The 20,285-nt window shown below is 50.8% G+C and overlaps 2 protein-coding genes across 2 annotated transcripts; both read right to left on the bottom strand.

Annotated features, from left to right (window-relative positions):
- Positions 1–1,145: 1,145 nt before the first annotated feature.
- Positions 1,146–5,208, bottom strand: N7473_004425 (uncharacterized protein; the record flags this gene model as incomplete). The annotated part of the gene is made up of 3 exons (XM_057150365.1): positions 1,146–1,723; positions 1,818–3,126; positions 3,202–5,208. The coding sequence occupies 3 exons, from the start codon at positions 5,206–5,208 to the stop codon at positions 1,146–1,148; spliced, it is 3,894 nt and encodes a 1,297-aa protein (XP_057010475.1).
- A 4,690-nt stretch (positions 5,209–9,898) lies between these two features.
- On the bottom strand, positions 9,899–10,246 carry N7473_004424 (uncharacterized protein; the record flags this gene model as incomplete). Its single annotated transcript, XM_057150364.1, has 1 exon — positions 9,899–10,246. One exon carries the CDS (start codon positions 10,244–10,246, stop codon positions 9,899–9,901), a length of 348 nt encoding a protein of 115 aa, XP_057010474.1.
- Between the last annotated feature and the right edge of the window lie 10,039 nt (positions 10,247–20,285).

Genomic DNA, 20,285 nt, shown 5'->3' with positions numbered 1-20,285 from the left:
GAGATCCCAAGTGTCATCATGCCAGCCGCAAGTATCAAGGGCTCCCTCCAATGGCAGCAGTAAAGGGTCATCATTATCCACATGGTAGATATTAGTGCTGGGGACAAGTTTTCCGCATGAACAACAGACACATCTTTTCGCAGCAGCGGAAATCTCATCCTCGAATCTGGCTACGGATGTTCGTATATGTGAACAGGAGATCTCAGGGGGAAACGCATCGGAGGCGACGGCGCGAGCCTCCAGCTCATCGCGCAGAAAACCCAGCGCCCGATGTAAACTATCTTGTGACGTGCCCAGCTCTAGCGGTCTTTGCCTTTTGAGCGTGGCGCTCAATGAAGTCGGGTTGCATCTTTTCTTTCCGGCGGCGACTGGGGATGGCTGCGAGGACAATGGCAGCGGTAAGGGAGGCACTGGCAGAGGACCCGCAGGAAGCAGCACTCTTTTTGTTCTCGGTTCGGCTCCCGGGTTGCACCTTTGCTTTCCGGCGGCGACTGGGGATGGCTCGGAGATCAATGGCAGCTGTAAGGGAGGCACTGGCAGAGGACCCGCAGGAAGCAGCACTCTTTTTGTTCTCGGCTCAGCTCCCGGGTTTAATGGCACAGGAACTGGCCGAAGTGTAGCGGTTGAAATGTGTAACGATTGAGGCAGAGTGAGTGGTGGATGCGAAACTGGTGCTAGAGGCCTTAAAGGAGTCCTCGTTGCTGGCAAGGATGCCCCAGTATCATGAACGGGGTGCAGGGCGAGCGAAACTGGTACCAGAGGCCTTAAAACACGAAGGGTGGGAAATGCAGGTGCGGAAGCGGAATTTAGAGGAGGCGGTCCAGTAGAACGTTTACTCCCCCCGCAGCGGCCGTAAATTGTCGAGAAGCTAATGCTCGCTGAGAGGCCTTGCGGCGGCAATTATCGCACGACTTGAACTGTGTGGATTGCCACGGTCTGGCGCAACCAGAACAGAGAGTACGTCGCGCAGGAAGAGACGGCATCAGAAAAGCGAAACATGGAAGAGAAGGCAGCAGCGAGGAAGACAAGGGAAAATAATAATCTTATACGAGTCGCATTGGCAGCGGCCTTCGGCCGCTGCTCCGGTTCAGATGTGAGTAGCTTACGCAGGAGAGTGTAATGGAAGGGAAACTACTCTGAATTCATTAGGCAGGGAGCAGCAGATCATGGTATACTACATTCAGTGTTGAGTGATCCGTCTCATCGGGGTTCCGTAGGATGCAGATGTCCGGAGCTGTTCGGACCCGGGATAGGCTGGTGTACAGCTGGCCATGGGCAAAGACAGGCATGGCCAGGTCCAATACCACACAGTCTAAAGTGAGGCCCTGGCAGCTGTTGAACGTGGTGGCGTAGGCAATGCGCAAAGGAAACTGCCGACGCTGGACAGTCCAATTTGCGCGTAGTGGTTTGAATTCGAACGTGATTCGCGGCAGATAGAAAGGAGAGTTAGTTTGTTCTGGTACTGGTTGCAGCTGCTGGAGCAGTCGCACCTCAATCACATTGGGGAGCAAGTTCACCACCTGCACCCTCGCGTTCTTCACCAGACCCTTCTCAATAGAGAGATTCCGCATGATGCTTGCAATGCAACCTATCTTCAGCGACAGGGCGTGCGGTGGCACACCTGACTCGTGCAGTATTGACAGCAGATCAGCTTCAGCGCCTGCAGGAAGATGGAAGGTGGTGTCATCCAGCTCCTTGATAGTGTCTTGGCTGTAGTACGCGGCTGGAATCCCGTGATATATCAATAGAGTGGCAAGCAGTATGTAGAGAGAAAAAGAAAGCAAAATATAAGAGAATCAGAAGAGAGGGAGATATACTTGGCGATCCTGATAGACGATCCAACATCAGCAGATTAAATAAATCTACACGGGCATTGAACGGGCTGAGAAAGGCGCGATGGACTGCAGCGGGAGAGGTTTGAAGTCCATCATTAAGAAAGAGGAAGTTTGCTGCTTCACCCAGAGTTTCTAGATGACGCAGATGCTGCAGCGACACGCTGGTCTCGTACGGAGTGATGCCATCACCAACCTGATCTACCCATCGTGCATATACAGGGTCGCCCGCATTCCGGATGGGGATAGTCAGTCGTAGTATCTTGAATCTCTCCCAGAGGTCCGAAGTGCGGATTGAACTGTTGAGAGTAGCCGTTGGGCCAGAGCTGCCGCGGATGACCGGTGCCACCTGGCGGAAGTCTCCCAAGCCAATAAAGAGCTTCCCTCCAAAGGGTAGGTTATTCCCCATAATATCCTGCAGGAGCTGATTGGCACACTCTATTATAGCCTTCTTTGCCATCGGCAGCTCTTCCCAGATGATAATAGCGGCCTGCCGCAGTAACTCCGCGCGGCCCGAGTGGACACTAATCCTGGACTCCAAGCCCACATCCGTCTCCTGCACCGGAATCCCAAAGGCAGAGTGGGCTGTACGACCACGCTCATAGTGGATAACACTCAGTGCAGTCGTGCCAGTCACACACGCAATTTGTCCGTCCCCCCGGACGCGGTCGCAGATGGTACTCACTAAAAAGGTCTTGCCACGACCAGCGCGGCCATCAATAAAGAAGCATTCACTAGAGCCACAGTGGCTGAGGATGCGGTCAAAGATGTTTTGCTGATCTGCATTCATCTTGGCATAGGCGTCTTCGCTCCTTCTGCGGAGAGTGGGTATCCGATCACAGAAGAAATTTAGCTCCAGGTCTAGCTCAGAGGCATGATAATGTGGCTCTGGTAAACCACACTGGCTTAGGGTGGAGCCCTGCGCAGACAGGTAGCGCGCAATATCTGCGAGCGCCAGGTTCGACGACTCAACAGGATGGTGATGCAGTCGGTAGTCCACACAAAGCTCCTGCTGGAACTGTGTCCAAAGCTCCACCGCTGGAAACGGCAAGTCTAAGAGGAGATAGGCGAAGAGAAAACGGAGCTGGGATGGACGACTATATGCCCGAATTGCCTCATTCATAGCGTAAACTGCCTCATGGACATCTTGAAACAATCCCAGAGCGGTCGCCGCTTCCTGGTATGTGGGGTAGCAATGACCACGGACTGTGCGGAGATCCTGGAAACTGAACGCAGACCGCACGTGCAGCAATGCTCGAAGATATAAGAGCTCTTTTGAGCGCACTGGGACTGTCTGAAGGCGTGTGACAATTGGCTCATGGGTCCGCCGGCGGATCACCCTCTACTACAAACCGTGATCTGTACTCACAGTGATAATAGGGTGCTGGGTGGTTTCCAGGGGGATATCAAATGGCCGAGTTTGCAGATAGTAGACACTAAAAAACTCCGAATACTTTAGCTCCTGAAGGTCTGCTGTTCGTGGGCGCTGGAAATACCAAAGTAGATCACTCATGGCGGTGAAGCCTGGTGCAGCCGGATGATGCATGCGGGGCAGATTCTTCCCTTCCAGATGCACTGAAAGACAGCGGACAGCCGGTCTCTTCCGGACAGTGTCATAGCCAAAGATGCGATAGACAGCCTCGGAAGAGGAGAGATATCGACCGCTGACGTAGTCCTCATACTCATCTACCAGCTCATTTCCATCCTGTGGAGATGAGAGGGCGGGAAGGCTGAAGCGCGTGCGATCCGGCCCCTTGAACAGATATTTAAAGAGGTAGAGGAAGATGACGGCGGTTGAGCAGACATCCACAAAGATATGGCAGTCCATTAACTCCACCAGAGCTGGTATGTGAGGAGTCACCCACCGGTCCTCTTCCTTGCGCCGGCGATAATGCACGCGGCCAATATCGTCGATGTACGTATGTAGAGCGATCGGCTGGGGATAGCCATAGATGCAACGGCCATTGCGGTTACAGCGGGATGTAGGGCGGGTCAGATGGTCACGAGAGTGTATATGAAAACGGTTTATCGCCGTATAGAGCCATGGTTTCTCCACAGGATTCGGTAGCTCTGCGGAGATGATGGTGTCTAGCACAGATAGAGGGGGTTCGTGGCTAACCTTGATGATAATATGGGCGTGTGGTAGGCCCCGTTTCTGAAACTCTGTCACACTGATCTCATACAGTATTCTACTGAAATTCTGGCGCAAGAAGGCCTTTAAGGCTAGGAGACGTCGGCTGAAAACACGGCATACCACAGCCGGGATATCAGTGACATCTTGGCCCGGGAGCAGCCGTGACTGGATCTCCGGCCAGTGAGAATTGGTGGTCATGGTGAGAAAGAAAGATGATTTTCCCAGCTGGCGCGCGATAGCTAGAGAGTCTGCAACCTGGTCTGACGCCCACGCGCGAGAATCCATAAAGCTGGCGGGGATCTTATTCTGAAAGAGATCAGGAACAGCCGGATCCTGCGCCTCATCCATCCCTACCGCCTGTTGACGTCGACCGGTCTTCAAAAAGTGTAGCCGCTCTTCCTCTGTGCGAGAGAACATATCTACCGCATATTCACAGGCGAGGCGGCCGAAGATCTGCAAACGCGGCTCCGTCAGGAATAGGTGGCGGTACCATTGGATCTGGCTACAGGGGAGATTCTTCTGCGAGGGTGCTCGGAAGCCCCAGCCTGATGTGCCGTGTGGGAATAAGAGCGGGTACTGCAGCGGCTCATACTGGCAAGACAGGATTGGAACAAAGCGTGGCCGGCGGTCTCCCTTGCGGAAGAACACAATCTTGCGAGTGCTGATCTGGCGAAGATTCTCCGTATTGATGACAGAAGCAAGCTCGCCACCAGCTGGTGGTACACAGAGCTCGATACCAAGTGGGATAGCTTGTTCAGTCGTCTGGCTGATGGCATGGCTCAGGCAACGTACATATGGGCTGACCTGACTGAGAAAGGAGCGCACCACCTGTACCACATCTTGGGGGACATCCAGCCGCTTTGCATGTTCAGCGCGTCCGGTCTCATCATAGAGGAACCAGTGCATACTGTGACCTTTCTCTGCCACATCCAGCAGTCGGTGATAGACACGGCCCTCCAAGACTACATTGGCAAGGCCCTGGAAGTGTACAAAGCGGCCAGAGGTGCCGATGGCGGAAAACGCAAAGGGATTGTTCACACGACGGCTTATAGCAGAGAGACGACCGCGGTAACTGTCCAGAAGGGGCTCTAGGAGCTCCTCACACTGTGGCCGCTTCGGTAGGCGCCTCCGGCCCTTGTTGCAGCACCATCCGTCGGATTCCTGGGAGAGCAGAGTAACACCGCAGAAGGAGCAGCGCTTGGACCAATCCTGGTGAAATGGAGAGACTGGATGTTTACTCATGTGCTCCCACCAAGACAGTACATCTCCTGTAGCGCGATGCCTCTGGGTATTCTTCGCGCGGCAAGTATCGCACGTTTTATACTGCACAGGATTCCAGGGTCGTGCGCATCCGGGGCAGAGTACATGCAGCTGCTGGGAAGAGTCGGATGTGGAAGTCGCTGGCGGACGATCCCGACTTCTATTTACGCGGCAAGCATCGCAGGTGTTATACTGTACGGGATTCCAAGGTCGTGCACAGCGGGAGCAGAGTCCACGCGGGGCTGAGGAGCTGGGCAATGGAGAAGACAAAGAAGGAGCCTGGAGCGGAGAGGACGGGGGGCGACTGGAAGGGACTGACTGGCGAGAAGTCGGGCGTCTCCGAAGCCTATTCTTCCGGCGACAGTTATCGCACGTCTTATACCGAGTAGACTGCCAGGGCCGCGCACACAATGAGCAAAGCACCCGCTGGGCCGCAGGGAGTGAAGAAGCCATGTGCAGAAGAGCGGAGATCTTGCGGGGTGAAAAAGCGTAGTATATTGAACACGAGACGGTTTACGGTAGAGTATATACATGTAGAACGTCGCGCACAGGGAAGCTGCGAACGTGAACGATATGGCAGCGGAAGAAACCCTCGCCCCCTCCTGATCGCCCCCAGATAGGTGCACGAGCGCGACCAGTGTCCCATCCCCGTACCCGTACGTGGCAGGAGACCCGAAGCAGCCGGCGAGCAGCATAGTGACGGTAGCGTGCAGCAGAGAGGGGCACGGAGCAGGCAGTCGAACGAGGCGACGCCGGAGGCGGACGGGGAAAGGACGGTCAGGAAAAAGAAAGGAAAGTAGAGGAGTGAGAAACGCGAAGCGGGGGACCGGAACACGGAGAGAGCAAGCTGACCTCGCCATGACCCGAGCCGTGGGTCCCTCTTCGCGACCCGCGACCCGCCCCTCCGGAGGGGAGGGTCGCACCTGAGGGTCATAAAATCTTTGGAGGGTCACCCGCCAAGCGACCCTCACGACCCGCATATGCATAAATTTTTCACGCTTTTCCTAATTAGGATGCATAAATCTGCTGACACACACTCGTAAATTACTGTTTCTTATACCTGTTTCGTATGTCCGACGGCGAATCCATCTTTTTCTATAGAACCCCAACGTATTTTTATGAAATATCCCTTTTGAATAAGTTTCCTTGCTCAGTAATACTAGATTGACACCTTTTTCTGTCTCAGTAACACCATTGTGGTATGTATTGAGAAGAGTTGGAGAGAGTCGCCTGTAACAACGGGGAAATATATTTTGATCATAGGCGCTAGTTGCACTATAATCTGGAGAACTTTGACATTCATGGTGTTTACCCTTGAACCTCCGAAAATCCTGACTTAATTATATTTAGTATATATTATTCACTCTCTCGATACTTATACTTGTCAAAATTGAGCGAAATATATCAATCAAGTCCAACTATGTCCTGCCAAAGTCCTAGGGTCGCGAGGATGAACCTCAGGGTCACCCTCACGATCCTCAAGTTCTAGCCAATTAGCATGAGCAGTATCAAATGTGATCTGTCATTTTATCTCCTTGTGTCCACAGAGACAAACAATTGTCTACAAGTCTCAATTACCCCTGAGTTCTTTGCTGAACTGCAAAGGAAATCTGGTAAGTCTTCCCTCTTCTAAGTCCTAACCATTTTCACCATGTCCCAGTTCTCTGACCCATTCTCATCTGCTTATGGGGGTCCACCCTCGGATTTTCTTGAATACATTGCTGATGATGGTCGAAATCAGCTTTACTCTCCTATCCCATCTGGAAGTCAAGATACCCCCCTTCCGTCGTCTAAGACTCGAGCGGCACCTGATTGTCTTCCCCGGATTTGCCCTAATCGGATCCGATCATTCATCGTGTACTCCCCGGAAATGGGTCACGAATTCGTGCAGTGGTGGCTTCAGACCGATTTTGGGAAAAAGAAACAGATATCTTGGGATGCGAAGCGAGCCGCGCAGTGTTGGAAAAATTTTGATCAAGTCGCGCTTGAGAAAGATGGAAAGCCTGGGGTTATGTGCCAGCAATATCGGAAGGTGCTTGATCACCCAGGATGGGCTCATTCCGGGACATCTTCAATGAACAAGCATTACAATAGGATCAATTGCCGGAAAGCGGCCTCAGCTGCAGGCAAGAAACCAAACATCAAGCTAGCATTAGAGCATGCGGTATGTCTAAGACCTAACTTTGACCGTGAGCAGCCCAACCCTGACCTAGACGTCCAGGCGCAGAATACGGCGGTACGAATATTTGACGAGCGAGTCTAGCAGCAGAAGCTTGCTAAGCTCCTTGCTGTCTCGCATCTTCCCTTTCTTTTTCTCGAGCGCACCGAGTTTCGTGATCTGATCTCTTACGCCCGGCTAGCACCATCAATGCCAGAAATTCCTTCTGCCAAGGTTATGCGCCGGCAGCTTCGAGACCTCGTCCGTGAGAACTAAAAGAATATTCTTCAGAAACTCCCTTCTGGTGCGAAGCTATCACTTGCCCTCGATTGCTGGACATCTCCATTTCGGCAGGCATTTATGGCAATTACAGGATACTTCTTGGACGAAGACTGGGAGTATCATGAGATATTACTTAGATTCGAGTATTTACATGGATCTCATTCCGGTGCAAATCTAAGTGAAGTGCTCCTCCAGCTGCTACAGGAGCACCGGATCACAGACCGAGTGCTTGCGGTAACCACCGATAACGCTTCCAATAACGTTACTCTCATGGCAAGTGTCCACGAGGCAATTAAGTCACTACAATCCTCGAACGATGTCGTTATTATTCGGGTACCGTGTATTGCACATGTGATCCAGCTAAGCCTCAAAAATCTCCTTGGGAAGATGAAGGCTGCTCCAAAAAATGACACGGTTGAGCAGGCATGGTCTGATGATCGAGTGGATAGTCTTCGTGCGAGACAGCAGAAACGCGAGATCGTGGACACTCTGAATAAGGTAACACACCGTGACTTTATTAGCAATTTATCATTCATTATCCTAATGTGTTTCTTAGGTTCGAAGCCTTGCGATTTATATCAACGCGAGTCCTCAGCGCCGAGAGTCATTCTACAACTTGCAAACCAAGGAGCCAAAACTTGTGCCAATCCAAGATGTTACTACTCGATGGAACTCCACGTTCTTAATGCTCGTACGCGCAAAGAAACTCCAGCAGGCCTTCGATGCTTTCTGCTCTCAGTACGACCAAGAGAACTTTTCCTTGAGCCAGGAACAGTGGAGGCAAGTGGACTATCTTATCTGCATTCTTCAGCCTTTTCACCAATTCACAACCCTTCTCTCGAAGTCCAAGGATGTCACTATCCATCGGGTCTTTAAGGTCTACAATAAGCTGTTTGACCACCTGGAAAAGTCGATTAGACAGCTTCGACGGAAGAGAGTTGCGTGGAAGCAGGTGATGCTTGCGTCCCTCGAAGCGGCAAAGAACAAGCTCTCAATTTACTACCGAGACACTGACAACATGGATGGTCATCTCTACGCCATTGGCACCATTCTTTCTCCGCAGGATAAACTTCAGTTCTTCTCAACCGCAGACTGGGACCTAGAGGAAGGCGGAATTGATTACCGAGCAACCTATCGCCAGAGCCTTGAGTCGTCTCTCGAGAAGTACTCGGAGAATCTTGCCCAGGGGCAGCAGATATTGGGTGCTCCTCTGGCCAATACGGCAACAGATGAATTTGATTTAGCCTGTGTTAGAGACGAGTCGCAGCAATCTCAGATTCCACAGCCAGTTCAGTCGGACGAGCTTACAAGGTATCTTGGTAGCAGTGAGTGTCTCAGTTTCTCTTGATCTCGATGGAAATAATGACTGATTTCTCTTTTAGACACAGTCCCAAATGCCCAGCCTCGAACCTGGTGGAAATATCACCAAGATGAATTCCCTGCAATGGCAAGGCTTGCACGAGATGTTCTTTCTATTCCCGCTAGTGGTGCAGGAGTAGAGCGGCTTTTCAACTCTGCACGAGATATCTGTCATTATCGTCGAGGCTCTCTACAGCCTCAAACGATTTCGGACCTTATGATGTATATGTGTACATCACGGTTTGAGATTCATGAAGAAGAGCGAATAATGCTCTCTGAATACCTTTCGGCTCAGGAGATACAGGCTGCAAAGGAAGAGAGAACACAGCAACAAATCACTGTTGATCCAATTAGTGATGATGAAGAGGATGAAGGGCCTTCTACCGAGCTCCAAGCAACTTCACAGCTCCGAGCAACTTCGCATGGCCCATCTGCAAAGGCAATTGGCAAAAGACGCCTAAGGAATATAGCTGAGGATGCGGAAAGTGATCAGGAGGATGATAGTAAAGTGACGTCTCTGCCAAAGATGCAGCAGCAGCACCGAGTGTCAGGTAGAGTTCGCAAGCGTTCAAGGTTGCTTGATGGATATGAGACGTAGAACATGCAGTTTAGTTCGTTTAATTCATCTGTTTATTTGAATATTTCATTTTGATTCAGTGCTTTCAGAGTGATTAAAGCTAACCAAGTAGACCTACGAATGCTGTAAGACTGTAAGTGAGATACTCAAAAATACCGCCAAAATCTACACAATTTATGCACCTCGTGACCTGCTGATGTTTGCATTGTTTTACGACCCTGAGGGGAGGGTCGTAGCCCTGAGGGTCGGGTCCCAGCATCAACGACCCTCCCCTCCTAGAGGGTCAGGGTCGGGACTCACGACCCAGGAACCTCCGTGGTTCGGGTCGCGGTCCGGGTCGTCAGGGTGACCCGCGGGTCGTGGCGAGGTCTAGTGATGTTCTTGTGCGTTCCCTTGTGACCACCACCCTTGTTTCCGGATTTGATATAATCTTTGACAGCGTTGTCCTTGGCCTGTGCATTCGCCTGGACTTTAGCAACAGCTTTGTTTGGGTCCTTTGAATCTTGATGAACATCTATGCTTAGATCAACCGTTTTAACAGCATTGCTGCGGGTGGTCAAATTGTCTGGTAGAATTTTCGTGATCTTGTCGACATTGTTTCGGACCGCTTGAGAAAGCTCACTAAGGACAGTGTTCCAAGGCATATCGTGTATCAGGAATGGTTGATTCGAATTTATCGCCGCGAATAAAATGAAGGATCTGGGTCATAATATTACCATGGGAAGCGAGGACGTCGAGGAGATTTATACCTTAAGAAATGAAGGGATGTAGTACTGCTTCATCGCTGACAAGGATTAGTTTGGTTTCTAAATAAAGACTTTCCCAGCAGCAGGCCATCAATTCCGAACACCAGTAAGCGCTTAACAACCTGAACAGCTCGGCATCAATGCGACCTAGAATGGGCATCTTGCCAGGAGTAAGCCGCGTTGTGTGGGCGATTCGCCGATATCTGGAGATCGCCTGTGCTTCTATTAAAGTTGGCGCTTACATGTTGGTATCACCTTTTGACTCAATAGCACTTCGCAAATAGGCGCCCGGTTAAAGGTTGAGCGGGGGAACAAAGGAATAAAGATAACTAGTCATCAACGTGTATGGAACGTTAGTTATGTTTCGAACAACAGGCAATATCAGGATTCAGGATGTTGGTGTCCGAGTGATGCTAGATGTGTCTGGGCGCAGGAGCACGTAGCCCAAGGCAACATTGAAGTCAACCTCACCGCTAATGAAGCCAATCCTGGGCTAAACTGTGACGATATGTACGTACAGGTTCCAAGAGACAAGCAGATCGACGTGAATCAATATTCGTGCCTTTTGGCCCGACGGGCGACACCGAATAAATGCAGTGTATTTAGGTCACACTATCCACAATTTTGGCCCAAGGTGACATTGAAGTCAGCCTCGCTGTTAGCTCAGCCAATCCAGGGTTGGAATTCGACGGTAGATGCAAGTGCCAAGAGACCACAGTTTCAGCTAGATCGAGGTGAACCAATAGCGCTGCATCTGAGCCTCGGTGAGAGAGGTCAGTGCGGGGGTCGCGCGACGGAGGGTGAGAATCACCCGCTCTCACCCAGCTTCTCACCCTGTCTATTGCGCACTCACCCTAGCTCACCCTGGTCGCGCGACCGTAAAGCGGCGCTCACCCCAAACTCACCCGGGGGGCACCCACCCGACTATTGCCTGCACATAAGCCGCACGCCAGCCAGTTAATAGTATGGTGTGTGCGTTAGGACGACGACTGCCCTTGTCGCTATACCCTTCCGGCCCTTTCGTTTGAACGCCCTGAAGCCCCTCTATTCTTCACCCGAATGCCCCCAATACCCCTGAAGCGCTGACGTCGGCGGCTATTTTCCCTGCGTCCCGCCCTCCTTCCTGCTCAGGTCCCAGTACCCCAGTCCCCACTTTTCTTGTGGCCTGAACTAAACCTGATCGGAGCTGACTACGGAAAATAGATTCACCACGACTATTACAACTATCGAGTCTGGTCTTGGTTACCTTTTTTCCAAGGACGCAGTGAAGATCCTGACCAAAGAGGTCTAGAAACGATGGGCTCGCTCATATGGAAATAGCCACACTTAAAGAGGTCTCCCGTGGCCGAACACATTGGGTACTTTGCCCATTAAGCTGAGTTGAACTTGCGCCCTTTTTGATTCACCCAGAAGGACCCGCACTATGAGGAAAAGGATCCACGCTTTTGGGCGTCTTTGGTCATGGATTCTTATGTTGTCCCTGAAGGCGATCTAGTATTTATTGATTCGCTAGTACAATTTAATCAACTATGGGCAGACATTCTATCTATTGGGCCTTATGGACTGGAAGCGAACATTCTCACAGATGCTGGTAGGATCTGTAAAACTATGTCGCCGACGACATCCACTCTTCGACAGTATAGTTTCAAATCCTGATAAAACTATTGTAGGGTACTAGTTCTAATTCCCCCTTGTATGCCACCGACAACAGCGCCTAAATGTCAATCAGATAGTATCATAATGCAGTCTACACCATCTTGAAAACGTGCCAATAGACGCAACTCAGTTGTTGGGGATCAATCCGTAAATAATTCAAAACGTAATCAGGACATTATTTACGTCCCTTTCCCTCATAAGCTGAATCTGTAATAGGTAAGAGATTATTCACCATTCTCATTTACCACGGAAGAACCCACTGATCTGGTAACACTGAGCCAGACTAGATGTTCCCGGAGACGGAAGTTGCTCAACGTCTAGGCGTGGCTCACCAGGTAGAGGATTTCTTGAATCTTCCTCAGAGCTTGACCTGCGTGATGTTTATGAAGGATCACATACCCATTTTCCAATCCTTCTCCCCAAGCACAAAGCACAAAGCGGACAGATTTGCCAACAATAAGGCTAAAATACACGTTTGACCGTTCTAGGAACTACAAGGACCCCGGGAAGCTGAGAATTTTCTGGCCTTTTTTTACCAGTTCCCAGAGTCGACATTAGGCCCAGGAACCCAATGCCGTTTCCAGGAACATGGTCGATCGCCGCGAGGAACAAACCTGTCGGGCCTTAGGATCAAAAAGAGGAGGCTTAGGATTTGTCACGCAGACCTCTAGGAGCCTCACTTATCCCAGAAGTAAATTCGCTTGTGTCAGCTTTTTCTGCAGGCTTGGCTCAGCACCAGTAGTTGAGGTACGTGTATGCTGGAAGTAAGAAAAGAAGTGTGGAAGCACGTTGACCAAAGTTCAGCGGGCACCAGGAAAGCAGTGGCCAAACGCCGTCAACGACGCCGAATGTATTGCTTGCATAATGTGAGGCTCTCCTTCAACGTGGAGCATCAAGTTCATAGCACCGACAATCTCGCAACATTCGCTGACCAATCTGGATCACCATCTAATCCCGATATGCGAGTCTCAAGGAAGCGAGCCAAACTCGCTCCTCATAATTTGATTGCTGTTTCCGATGATGGCAATTGATCACTGCTGCTCAACATTTCAATTGAGACTCATGAGTTCAATGTGGAAGCCGAAATATAAATACCGTCAATCAGTTCTAGTTAATACTCTTCCCAACCCCAACTCCTGATTCTCACACTTGACATCCAAGGCGGATGCATTATCACAACCCCAACGCCTGCGAGGATGATAGCATCATGACCCAGGCGAACGAGCAGCTTGCACGCGAGCTGCTCCAAAGTCAGAAAACCACGCTTGCCACATGCCTGGCCTCCCGACATGTGGTGTCTCTCCGTATCTTCCCCGGCTATGTCGGAGATTGGATGCCAGCAGATGGTTTTCGAGAATTGTATCAGAACTGGTATATGTCGATCTCCTTGACTGGACATGCGCAGATTTACGCAGGAAAGACGCCATCATGGAAAGATTCGAGCTTGACCGTCAGAGCTTCCAGCCATTCTTGGAAGGCCACAGTGGCTATCTCTCAATTATTGTTCCCGACCTGGACCTTGCCGACCAGGCTGCGGAAAGCGAGGGTTGACGTGCCCTGGGTTTCATCCAATACGAAAAGAAGGCCGCTCAAGTACCCATCGCAAATGCATCCACGCAACTCCCCATTGATGCCCTTGGTCTGGGCTTCAACACCAAGGACACCCACGACCTTCTCGTAGTATGTCACGGCGAGGGTCTCAAGCTGGCCTCGCTGGTCCTCTCTCGAGACGGCTACCAGGTGAGTATCGCCGCGAGTGGTTGCAATTGGAGATTTGACATGCACACAGACTGCACTTCGATTTCTTGTACTGTGGCGCCATCTCAGAAAACCAAGTCGATCCAGTGGGCCGATCCTGCTCTAGACATGGCAATCCTTCGGTCCCGTGTGGAGATGAATGTGGCGGTGGTGATCGGGCCGCGACGGGCTAAGTCAGGCCGACGGTCGCGCTCGACGCGTTTCTGAGCTAGCTCCAGCTGACGACGATTGACATCCGCGGACTCACTTACCCTTCCTTCATCATCCACAGCACACGGCGACTTGATTCTCGATCCTTAGCCCCGGGGTAACCTCTATCACAATGGGGTCACACTGCCCAATTCCACTAGAGGAGCGTTTCTCTTCGCGTACAACTTCGCCCATGCAACCACCTGCCGCGATCGACGCAGACTGGCATCCTGGCGAGATGCAGCTCGCCAAGTACAACAGATATAAGAGAAAGCTCTACGCAAACAGGAAGACCCCATCTTGCCTCTGCTTGTGGATCTTTTGCGGAAGCATGCCCGTGCCACCGACGCCAAGATGATAAGCCCTCTCTTAGAGTCGTCGACGACCCGTCAGATCTGGCAATACCTGCTACGCGAATCAGCGAACAACCAATTCTTCTACAGCGAAGGGAGCAATGATCAGGTGTGTATTACGCTACAGAATGTTTCGCGTCTTGATAACTGATGCAGACAGAACGTGAACACCATCCGGGACAGCCTCGGCAAGCGCCCTGTCCGCCTTCCCGACACGTTGTGAACATGCTGCGTGCCCACCCTATCCGAACCGTCGAAGAAGAGCGACAAGAGCTGTTCAAGGGCGCGAGGCCCTGCGCCGTCCCGGTCACAACATTCGCGAGAACAGTCGACGGAGCGTTGCGAGCCTGCTTTGCTCTGCTGAAATTCACTGACCATATTCAGGTAGTCTACGTCCAAGGCTCGACCGGCAAAGTCGACTTATACTTTGATAAGGGACAGGGTATGCTTAATATACATTGCCGATGGTTGGACTTTGCTTGTACGCACCACCGGTCGTTCTGCCGGCCCTGTCTCCGGGGTCGGCGCCCCATTCTTCTGCTGTCATGTGGTGGAAGAGCTCTTGGTTCGATCAATTGCACCCATATTCAAAGCAAATCCGACGTCTCGACCAGCAGAAATAAAGTTCATGGATTGGACGGCGACTGCGATACCTGCCACACAGCATCAAGTTGAAGCCATATCCCGGGAGCATTCTGGTCAGTTGGGAAGACAATGAGACGGAATCCTTTCGCACGCTCGGCTCCAGCGGCCCGGACTACCACGTTGTACTTCATGATGACAATTGTGCAAATGCTGAGACGGCGCTTCTCCACGATAAAGCAGGTAAGTGGTCATTAATCATCCAGGGAACAACGCTGACCCTTTGGTACAGCCCTCCCAACGACGTGGTGCCCTGTGGTTGCCGCCAGCAGTTCGCTCGTCAGACGCACCGAATGTGCCTCTTTACCGGTCTGTCGCACACATCGACATATTATGCCATGATTGCGCTGAACGAAGATCGAGCTTTTTATGGGTTGCCGTCTGATCGACTATCGCCGGGATTGTATGAGAGTGTGGGGGGCCTTTCCCAGTATACTGTTCGGAGAGTAGCTTCGCTCTGCAACATATGATGATCTGACAGGAAGGTAGAGTGCGGGCAAGCTATGCGTTACAGGAAGCCAAGCGGTATGATTATGATCTGCAACCAAACACATTCTATGCTAACATTCCGTGTGCACCTAGGCGCGTGAAATTGGCCCGATATCGTATAGTCGTCTTATCTTGAGTGCGATCAACGTCGAATGCCTAACCCCTCCAGATTTCCCATCCACGATGGACAAGTGAGGGTAATTATTGGGGTGTGTTACGGATCTCATTTTTCAAGGACTCTACGATCAAGAATATGACTAAATAGTCATCTAACAAGTGCTCGGGGCATGTGATATCCCGGATTGTTGCATATGATGTACTGTCTCGCCTCCGACATTCTATCCATCTAACAATCACTCGCGTCGGTGCAACCTTGCATTCAAGTTCGGTTCAGACGCGGCGACCGGCGAGGTGTATTGTTCTCTGCCAGGCGGGCCGACCGACGGACACTGCGTCTTGTACTAGAGAGTGCTCGTCTGCGGCGCGATGGCACTGACTGCACCGGTAGACGATCTGAACTCGTCTGCTGAGGGCTATCGGTGGTATCCGAACGTTCCACCACTAGAGCTGCGTGTGTCTCCGCGTCTTCACATGCCGGGTCAGGATTCGCCCTCGCTCTCGGTGAGCGGCGCAGAGCATCCAGTGCTCCGTCACTTCGGCTACATCGTGTTAGCTTTCGAATCCACCGGGGAGGCGGGCGAATTGGAACTTACCAGGCACAACAGGACACGTGAGGTCCCGCGTCGCGCTTCTCCAGCCATTCTTCCACACAGCTCAGATGAGCCAATCCCCGGCACTGGTTACAACGCAGGATCACGCTCTCGTCCAGATGCTCTTCGTCGTCTCCTAAACAAAACGGACAATAAATGGCAGACACCTCGTCGCTGAGAGTAAGGCTGTGCAGTTCCAGATTTTGCATCCCCGCCCCGATATAGAACCCCGACAGGGTAGCTGGCTGAGCCGGTGAAATACACCACGGAGCGCTGTTGGTTCGTAACATCGAGGCCGTGACGTATCTGCGGATTCTTTCCGAAGGACCGAGAGGAACTGGGTCACGGACCGGGGATAACGATTCATCCTCATGTTGGGTTGTGACTCTAGAGGAAAGTACCGGTTCTGAAGGGCGCCCAAATGTCGATCGCTGGCTCTGGTCCGCTTCGATATCGGGTGCTACGGCAGCGACCTCGCAGGTGTCTCTTGCATGTTCCCGGCTCCGAACGACCGCCTCATACCACTGCTGACCAAGCTGGTCAGCCTGTCGCTGCCGGTGCCATCTAGCACAGAGAAAGTTCCTCGCGATATCGCATAAGGTGGATCGTAATGTCAAGAAGTCGAATGGCTGCGTGGCGAGATTTGCTAATTGCTGTTGCCCGGCCTTGATGTCTTGGGATTTGATGGAGTTCTTGCACGGCGCACCCGCCTTGGTGGTCCCGCAGCAGATTCGAGCCTCGGTAGCGAGACTGACACCCATCGCATTCGTAAAACGATCCCGATCTTGGGAAGAAGACATAACTTAGTGAGAGGTGGAAATGAGAAACGATTCAAAGGATAGAAATGGGATGGTTGAGGCGGCTGAGATGCCAACCTAGGGTCAAGGTACTGTTTTATACCCATATCGTGACTTCTTATGAAACCATTTGAACATTATTGATCAGCATCACCTCTCGGGTGTAGCTGGCCCGCGCTGTGAAAGAATGTGCCCCTTCCGTAGCAGGCCTTGATCATTCTGAAGTAAATGTAGGTAAGCATTCTAGCTGGTCATGCCCTGCCACCAGTCGCTTGCATGCTTCTTTTCGTCTTAGAAGAGCTCCTAGGATATCCTGGGCTCCCTGGAGCTCACAAGTATGATCCCCGGGGTAGACACACTGTCTCTAGGAACATGCAATTGGCTCTCAGGAGTTGTCTATTTAGAATAGAAGTCTCGAGAAGCCGCGTCCAATATAAAAGTCTCAGAATCCTCCTAGAAAAGCAGTGACAAGTTCGTCTGATCCACAGACTTGCCGTCTTCTACATACTTCTCGCAATCTACAAGAGCTTATCTTCCACGATGGTCTGTTCAATATTGCTGCTGAAATATCTCAATTCTTTTGTGAGGGCATTGGCTAATTTCCTGCAGGCAATCCTCCAAAGCCTACCAAACCAAATTCTCATGCTCGTTGTCACTCAGCTAAACGTTCGTGACATGGTCTCCTTGGGCAAATCATGTTGGAGTCTTTACTGCAAATTGCAGCCCAGCATCCTCAAGTACAACATTCAGCACCAGAACAGCGATCTCCTGCACCTTGCAGCCAGAGACAACGACTATGCTCGGGCCGAGCTCTTGCTTCTTTATGGTGCCAATGCCAACACCTTCCTGCATGGAAAGACTCCGTTGATGAGAGCTATTCAACATGGATCGATAGACGTTCTCGAACTTCTACTCAGTCATAGGACTATTGATCTTCGGATGCAAAATCGAGAGGGAGAAATTGCCTTGACCTACGCCGTCCACTACGGAACCTGTGCAGGCAAGGGAAGGTTGGTCAAGCGGGGCTTGATAACAAATCCGACAGAACACGACCGAACCGTGCCTCCTGTGGCCATTTGCACAGGTCACATTGGATTTCTTCCGTGGCGATGGATTCCGTTCAATGATCTGAGAGTTAAGGGCGGTCGAGGCTATCGACTTAAAGACTGGGTTCGAAGGGCCAAGTCTCAACGGTGATGGAGCTTGATCGTTTTTAATAAACTGTGAACGCCAACGTTTTGAAGGCCACCATTGCACGGGTGAGATTATCTATACTATGTCATGAAGAGATCTACGGCCTATTTAAAGCATTCATGAGAGTCAGATTACACCCAGCAACACGAACACCATGAGCTCTTCGAAACGTCCTTTATCTTCTACTTTCCAGTCCTCCAAAAGACAACATGTACACCGAGAGGCCGACGGCGAGTTGCCGGAGCAAATTCACGATCAATCACCTAAGAAAATCATTTCGGCAGGCGGAAACAAGGTTATAGAGTCTCCCACTTATTATATAACAATACTGATTCGATTCAGGCTCCCGCTCCTTCAGCAAGCCTCACCACGGAGTTTGACTACATATTGCGTTATCACAACTTCCTCGCAGCTCCCATCGTCGGCCTTCTTGACTTATATCTCTGTTTGTGGAAATGCTACGTTGTCGATTCTGCATTGAAGATACGACTTAAGGAAGAGCAACGTCTTCTCCAGAGGTCAATTGAGTAGCTGACCACCGAATGTGATGTACTGCGCCAGTGCTGCAACGATCAGGCTCTAGAGCTGTTTGGCCGCAGGCAAGCTGTGGCTGCCTTAAATGATAGGATTGTCGAGGTTTTGAAGGCGAGCGAGAAACGTGCCTTCAGTGTGATTGAGTTGAAATAGTGTCTCCATAGCACGATAAAAGGAGAATACAAGAAGAGCTCGCTGTTAGTTTCCGTGTCCATTATATGTGTGAATCTCATTCTTTGTGAAACATCCCTCGCTTTTACAGTAGCCAACATCAGCCTAACTTCTGTGTGTAAGTGTCTCACCAAGTCAATGTATAGGCTCTGAAATGTTCCTCCCAGGTCGTACAATCAGCTTCTGTTCCATTCCTACTAAGTCCTTTCGGTTTTCGATATAAATCTAATTCAATATTGCAAAAGTTTACTTATTCCATTTAAACTCAACCCGTAAACGGAGACCTATGTTGGGAAATGTGACTCTTTTTCCACTACCACTATCCATAGTCAGACTCTTCCCCTCGGAACATTTTGCTGCTGATCAAATCTTAATCACACTTTAATGTGCAATAATTGATTTCAGCCACAGGCGATTTCTTCAACAACAATCGCATAGCCGAGGCTTCTCTAAACCCTTGCTGATACAGTCGGTTTATCCGTTAGTTACATCATTTACGCCGACCCCTCGCAATGAAGCGATACTATAGAGACTTTAAAAGTGGAGGAGTCTGTTACAGTTTTATCATCATCATCTTGAATTTCTCAATCTCCTATCAGACAATAATTGTTCCACTGCTGCCATATTCCTTTCACTCCGCATCATCATTCACTGTGCTCTAGGTTAGGACCCCCTCGGAGTACCTATCCCAATCTTTAAGAATATCAGACAGTCGAAGCCGAGATAACTCCAGTGCCTGGTCAAAGAATTGCAACCGAGCAATTTGATCATCGTGACGCGACTGCATTTTGTTCCTCTCGTCGGCCAAATGTCGGTGAGTCTCTCGTAAACCGTGATTCGCTTTGGCCAACTTGCTCCCCTCTATATGCTTTGATATGCATGACTCCCACAAGCGCCGATACAGTCCCACGATTCTCACGGCTTAGAACGAAAGTTTAGGGTCTTCGCGTTCGAGCCGCGCGAGGGCTTCCATAGCAGACTTAAACGGCTGATCCATCAAGGGAGGTCTCTGTGGATCCTCGGGCTGTCCAACGGTGGTCAGCTCAATCATCAAAATAGTCGTGCTTTCCCTACTCACAGCAGGTAGGTCAGAGGGTGGATCGACCGCAATCTGCGGGATGTCTTGATTCTCGGGGGCAGGTTTGCCGGTCGGAGGATAGTCATTTGCGAGTACCGCTCCGCACGAATTTTCGAACTGTTCGAAATTCGCGAATTTCGACGAATCGAATCGAATTCGAACCTTAGTTTTCGAACTTCGAATCTGTACGCGATTCGATTCGTCAAAATTCGCGAATTTCGAACAGGTTCGCGAACTAATTTCTAGCTTTCTTAGCAGAAGCACGCCTTAGAGAGGAGTTTTTGAGGTGTCCGGCCCCGACAAAAAGACTTTAGCAAATGCATAATATCAACCGCATGTATTCCAAAAGAAACCATAACTGCGTAA

The sequence above is a fragment of the Penicillium subrubescens genome, assembly GCF_028828155.1.
Source record: "Penicillium subrubescens strain IBT 31985 chromosome Unknown utg000003l_segment0_segment0, whole genome shotgun sequence".
Classification (NCBI taxonomy): domain Eukaryota; kingdom Fungi; phylum Ascomycota; class Eurotiomycetes; order Eurotiales; family Aspergillaceae; genus Penicillium; species Penicillium subrubescens.
Note: the sequence above shows the minus strand (reverse complement) of the source record. Positions and strands in the feature narration are given on the sequence as shown.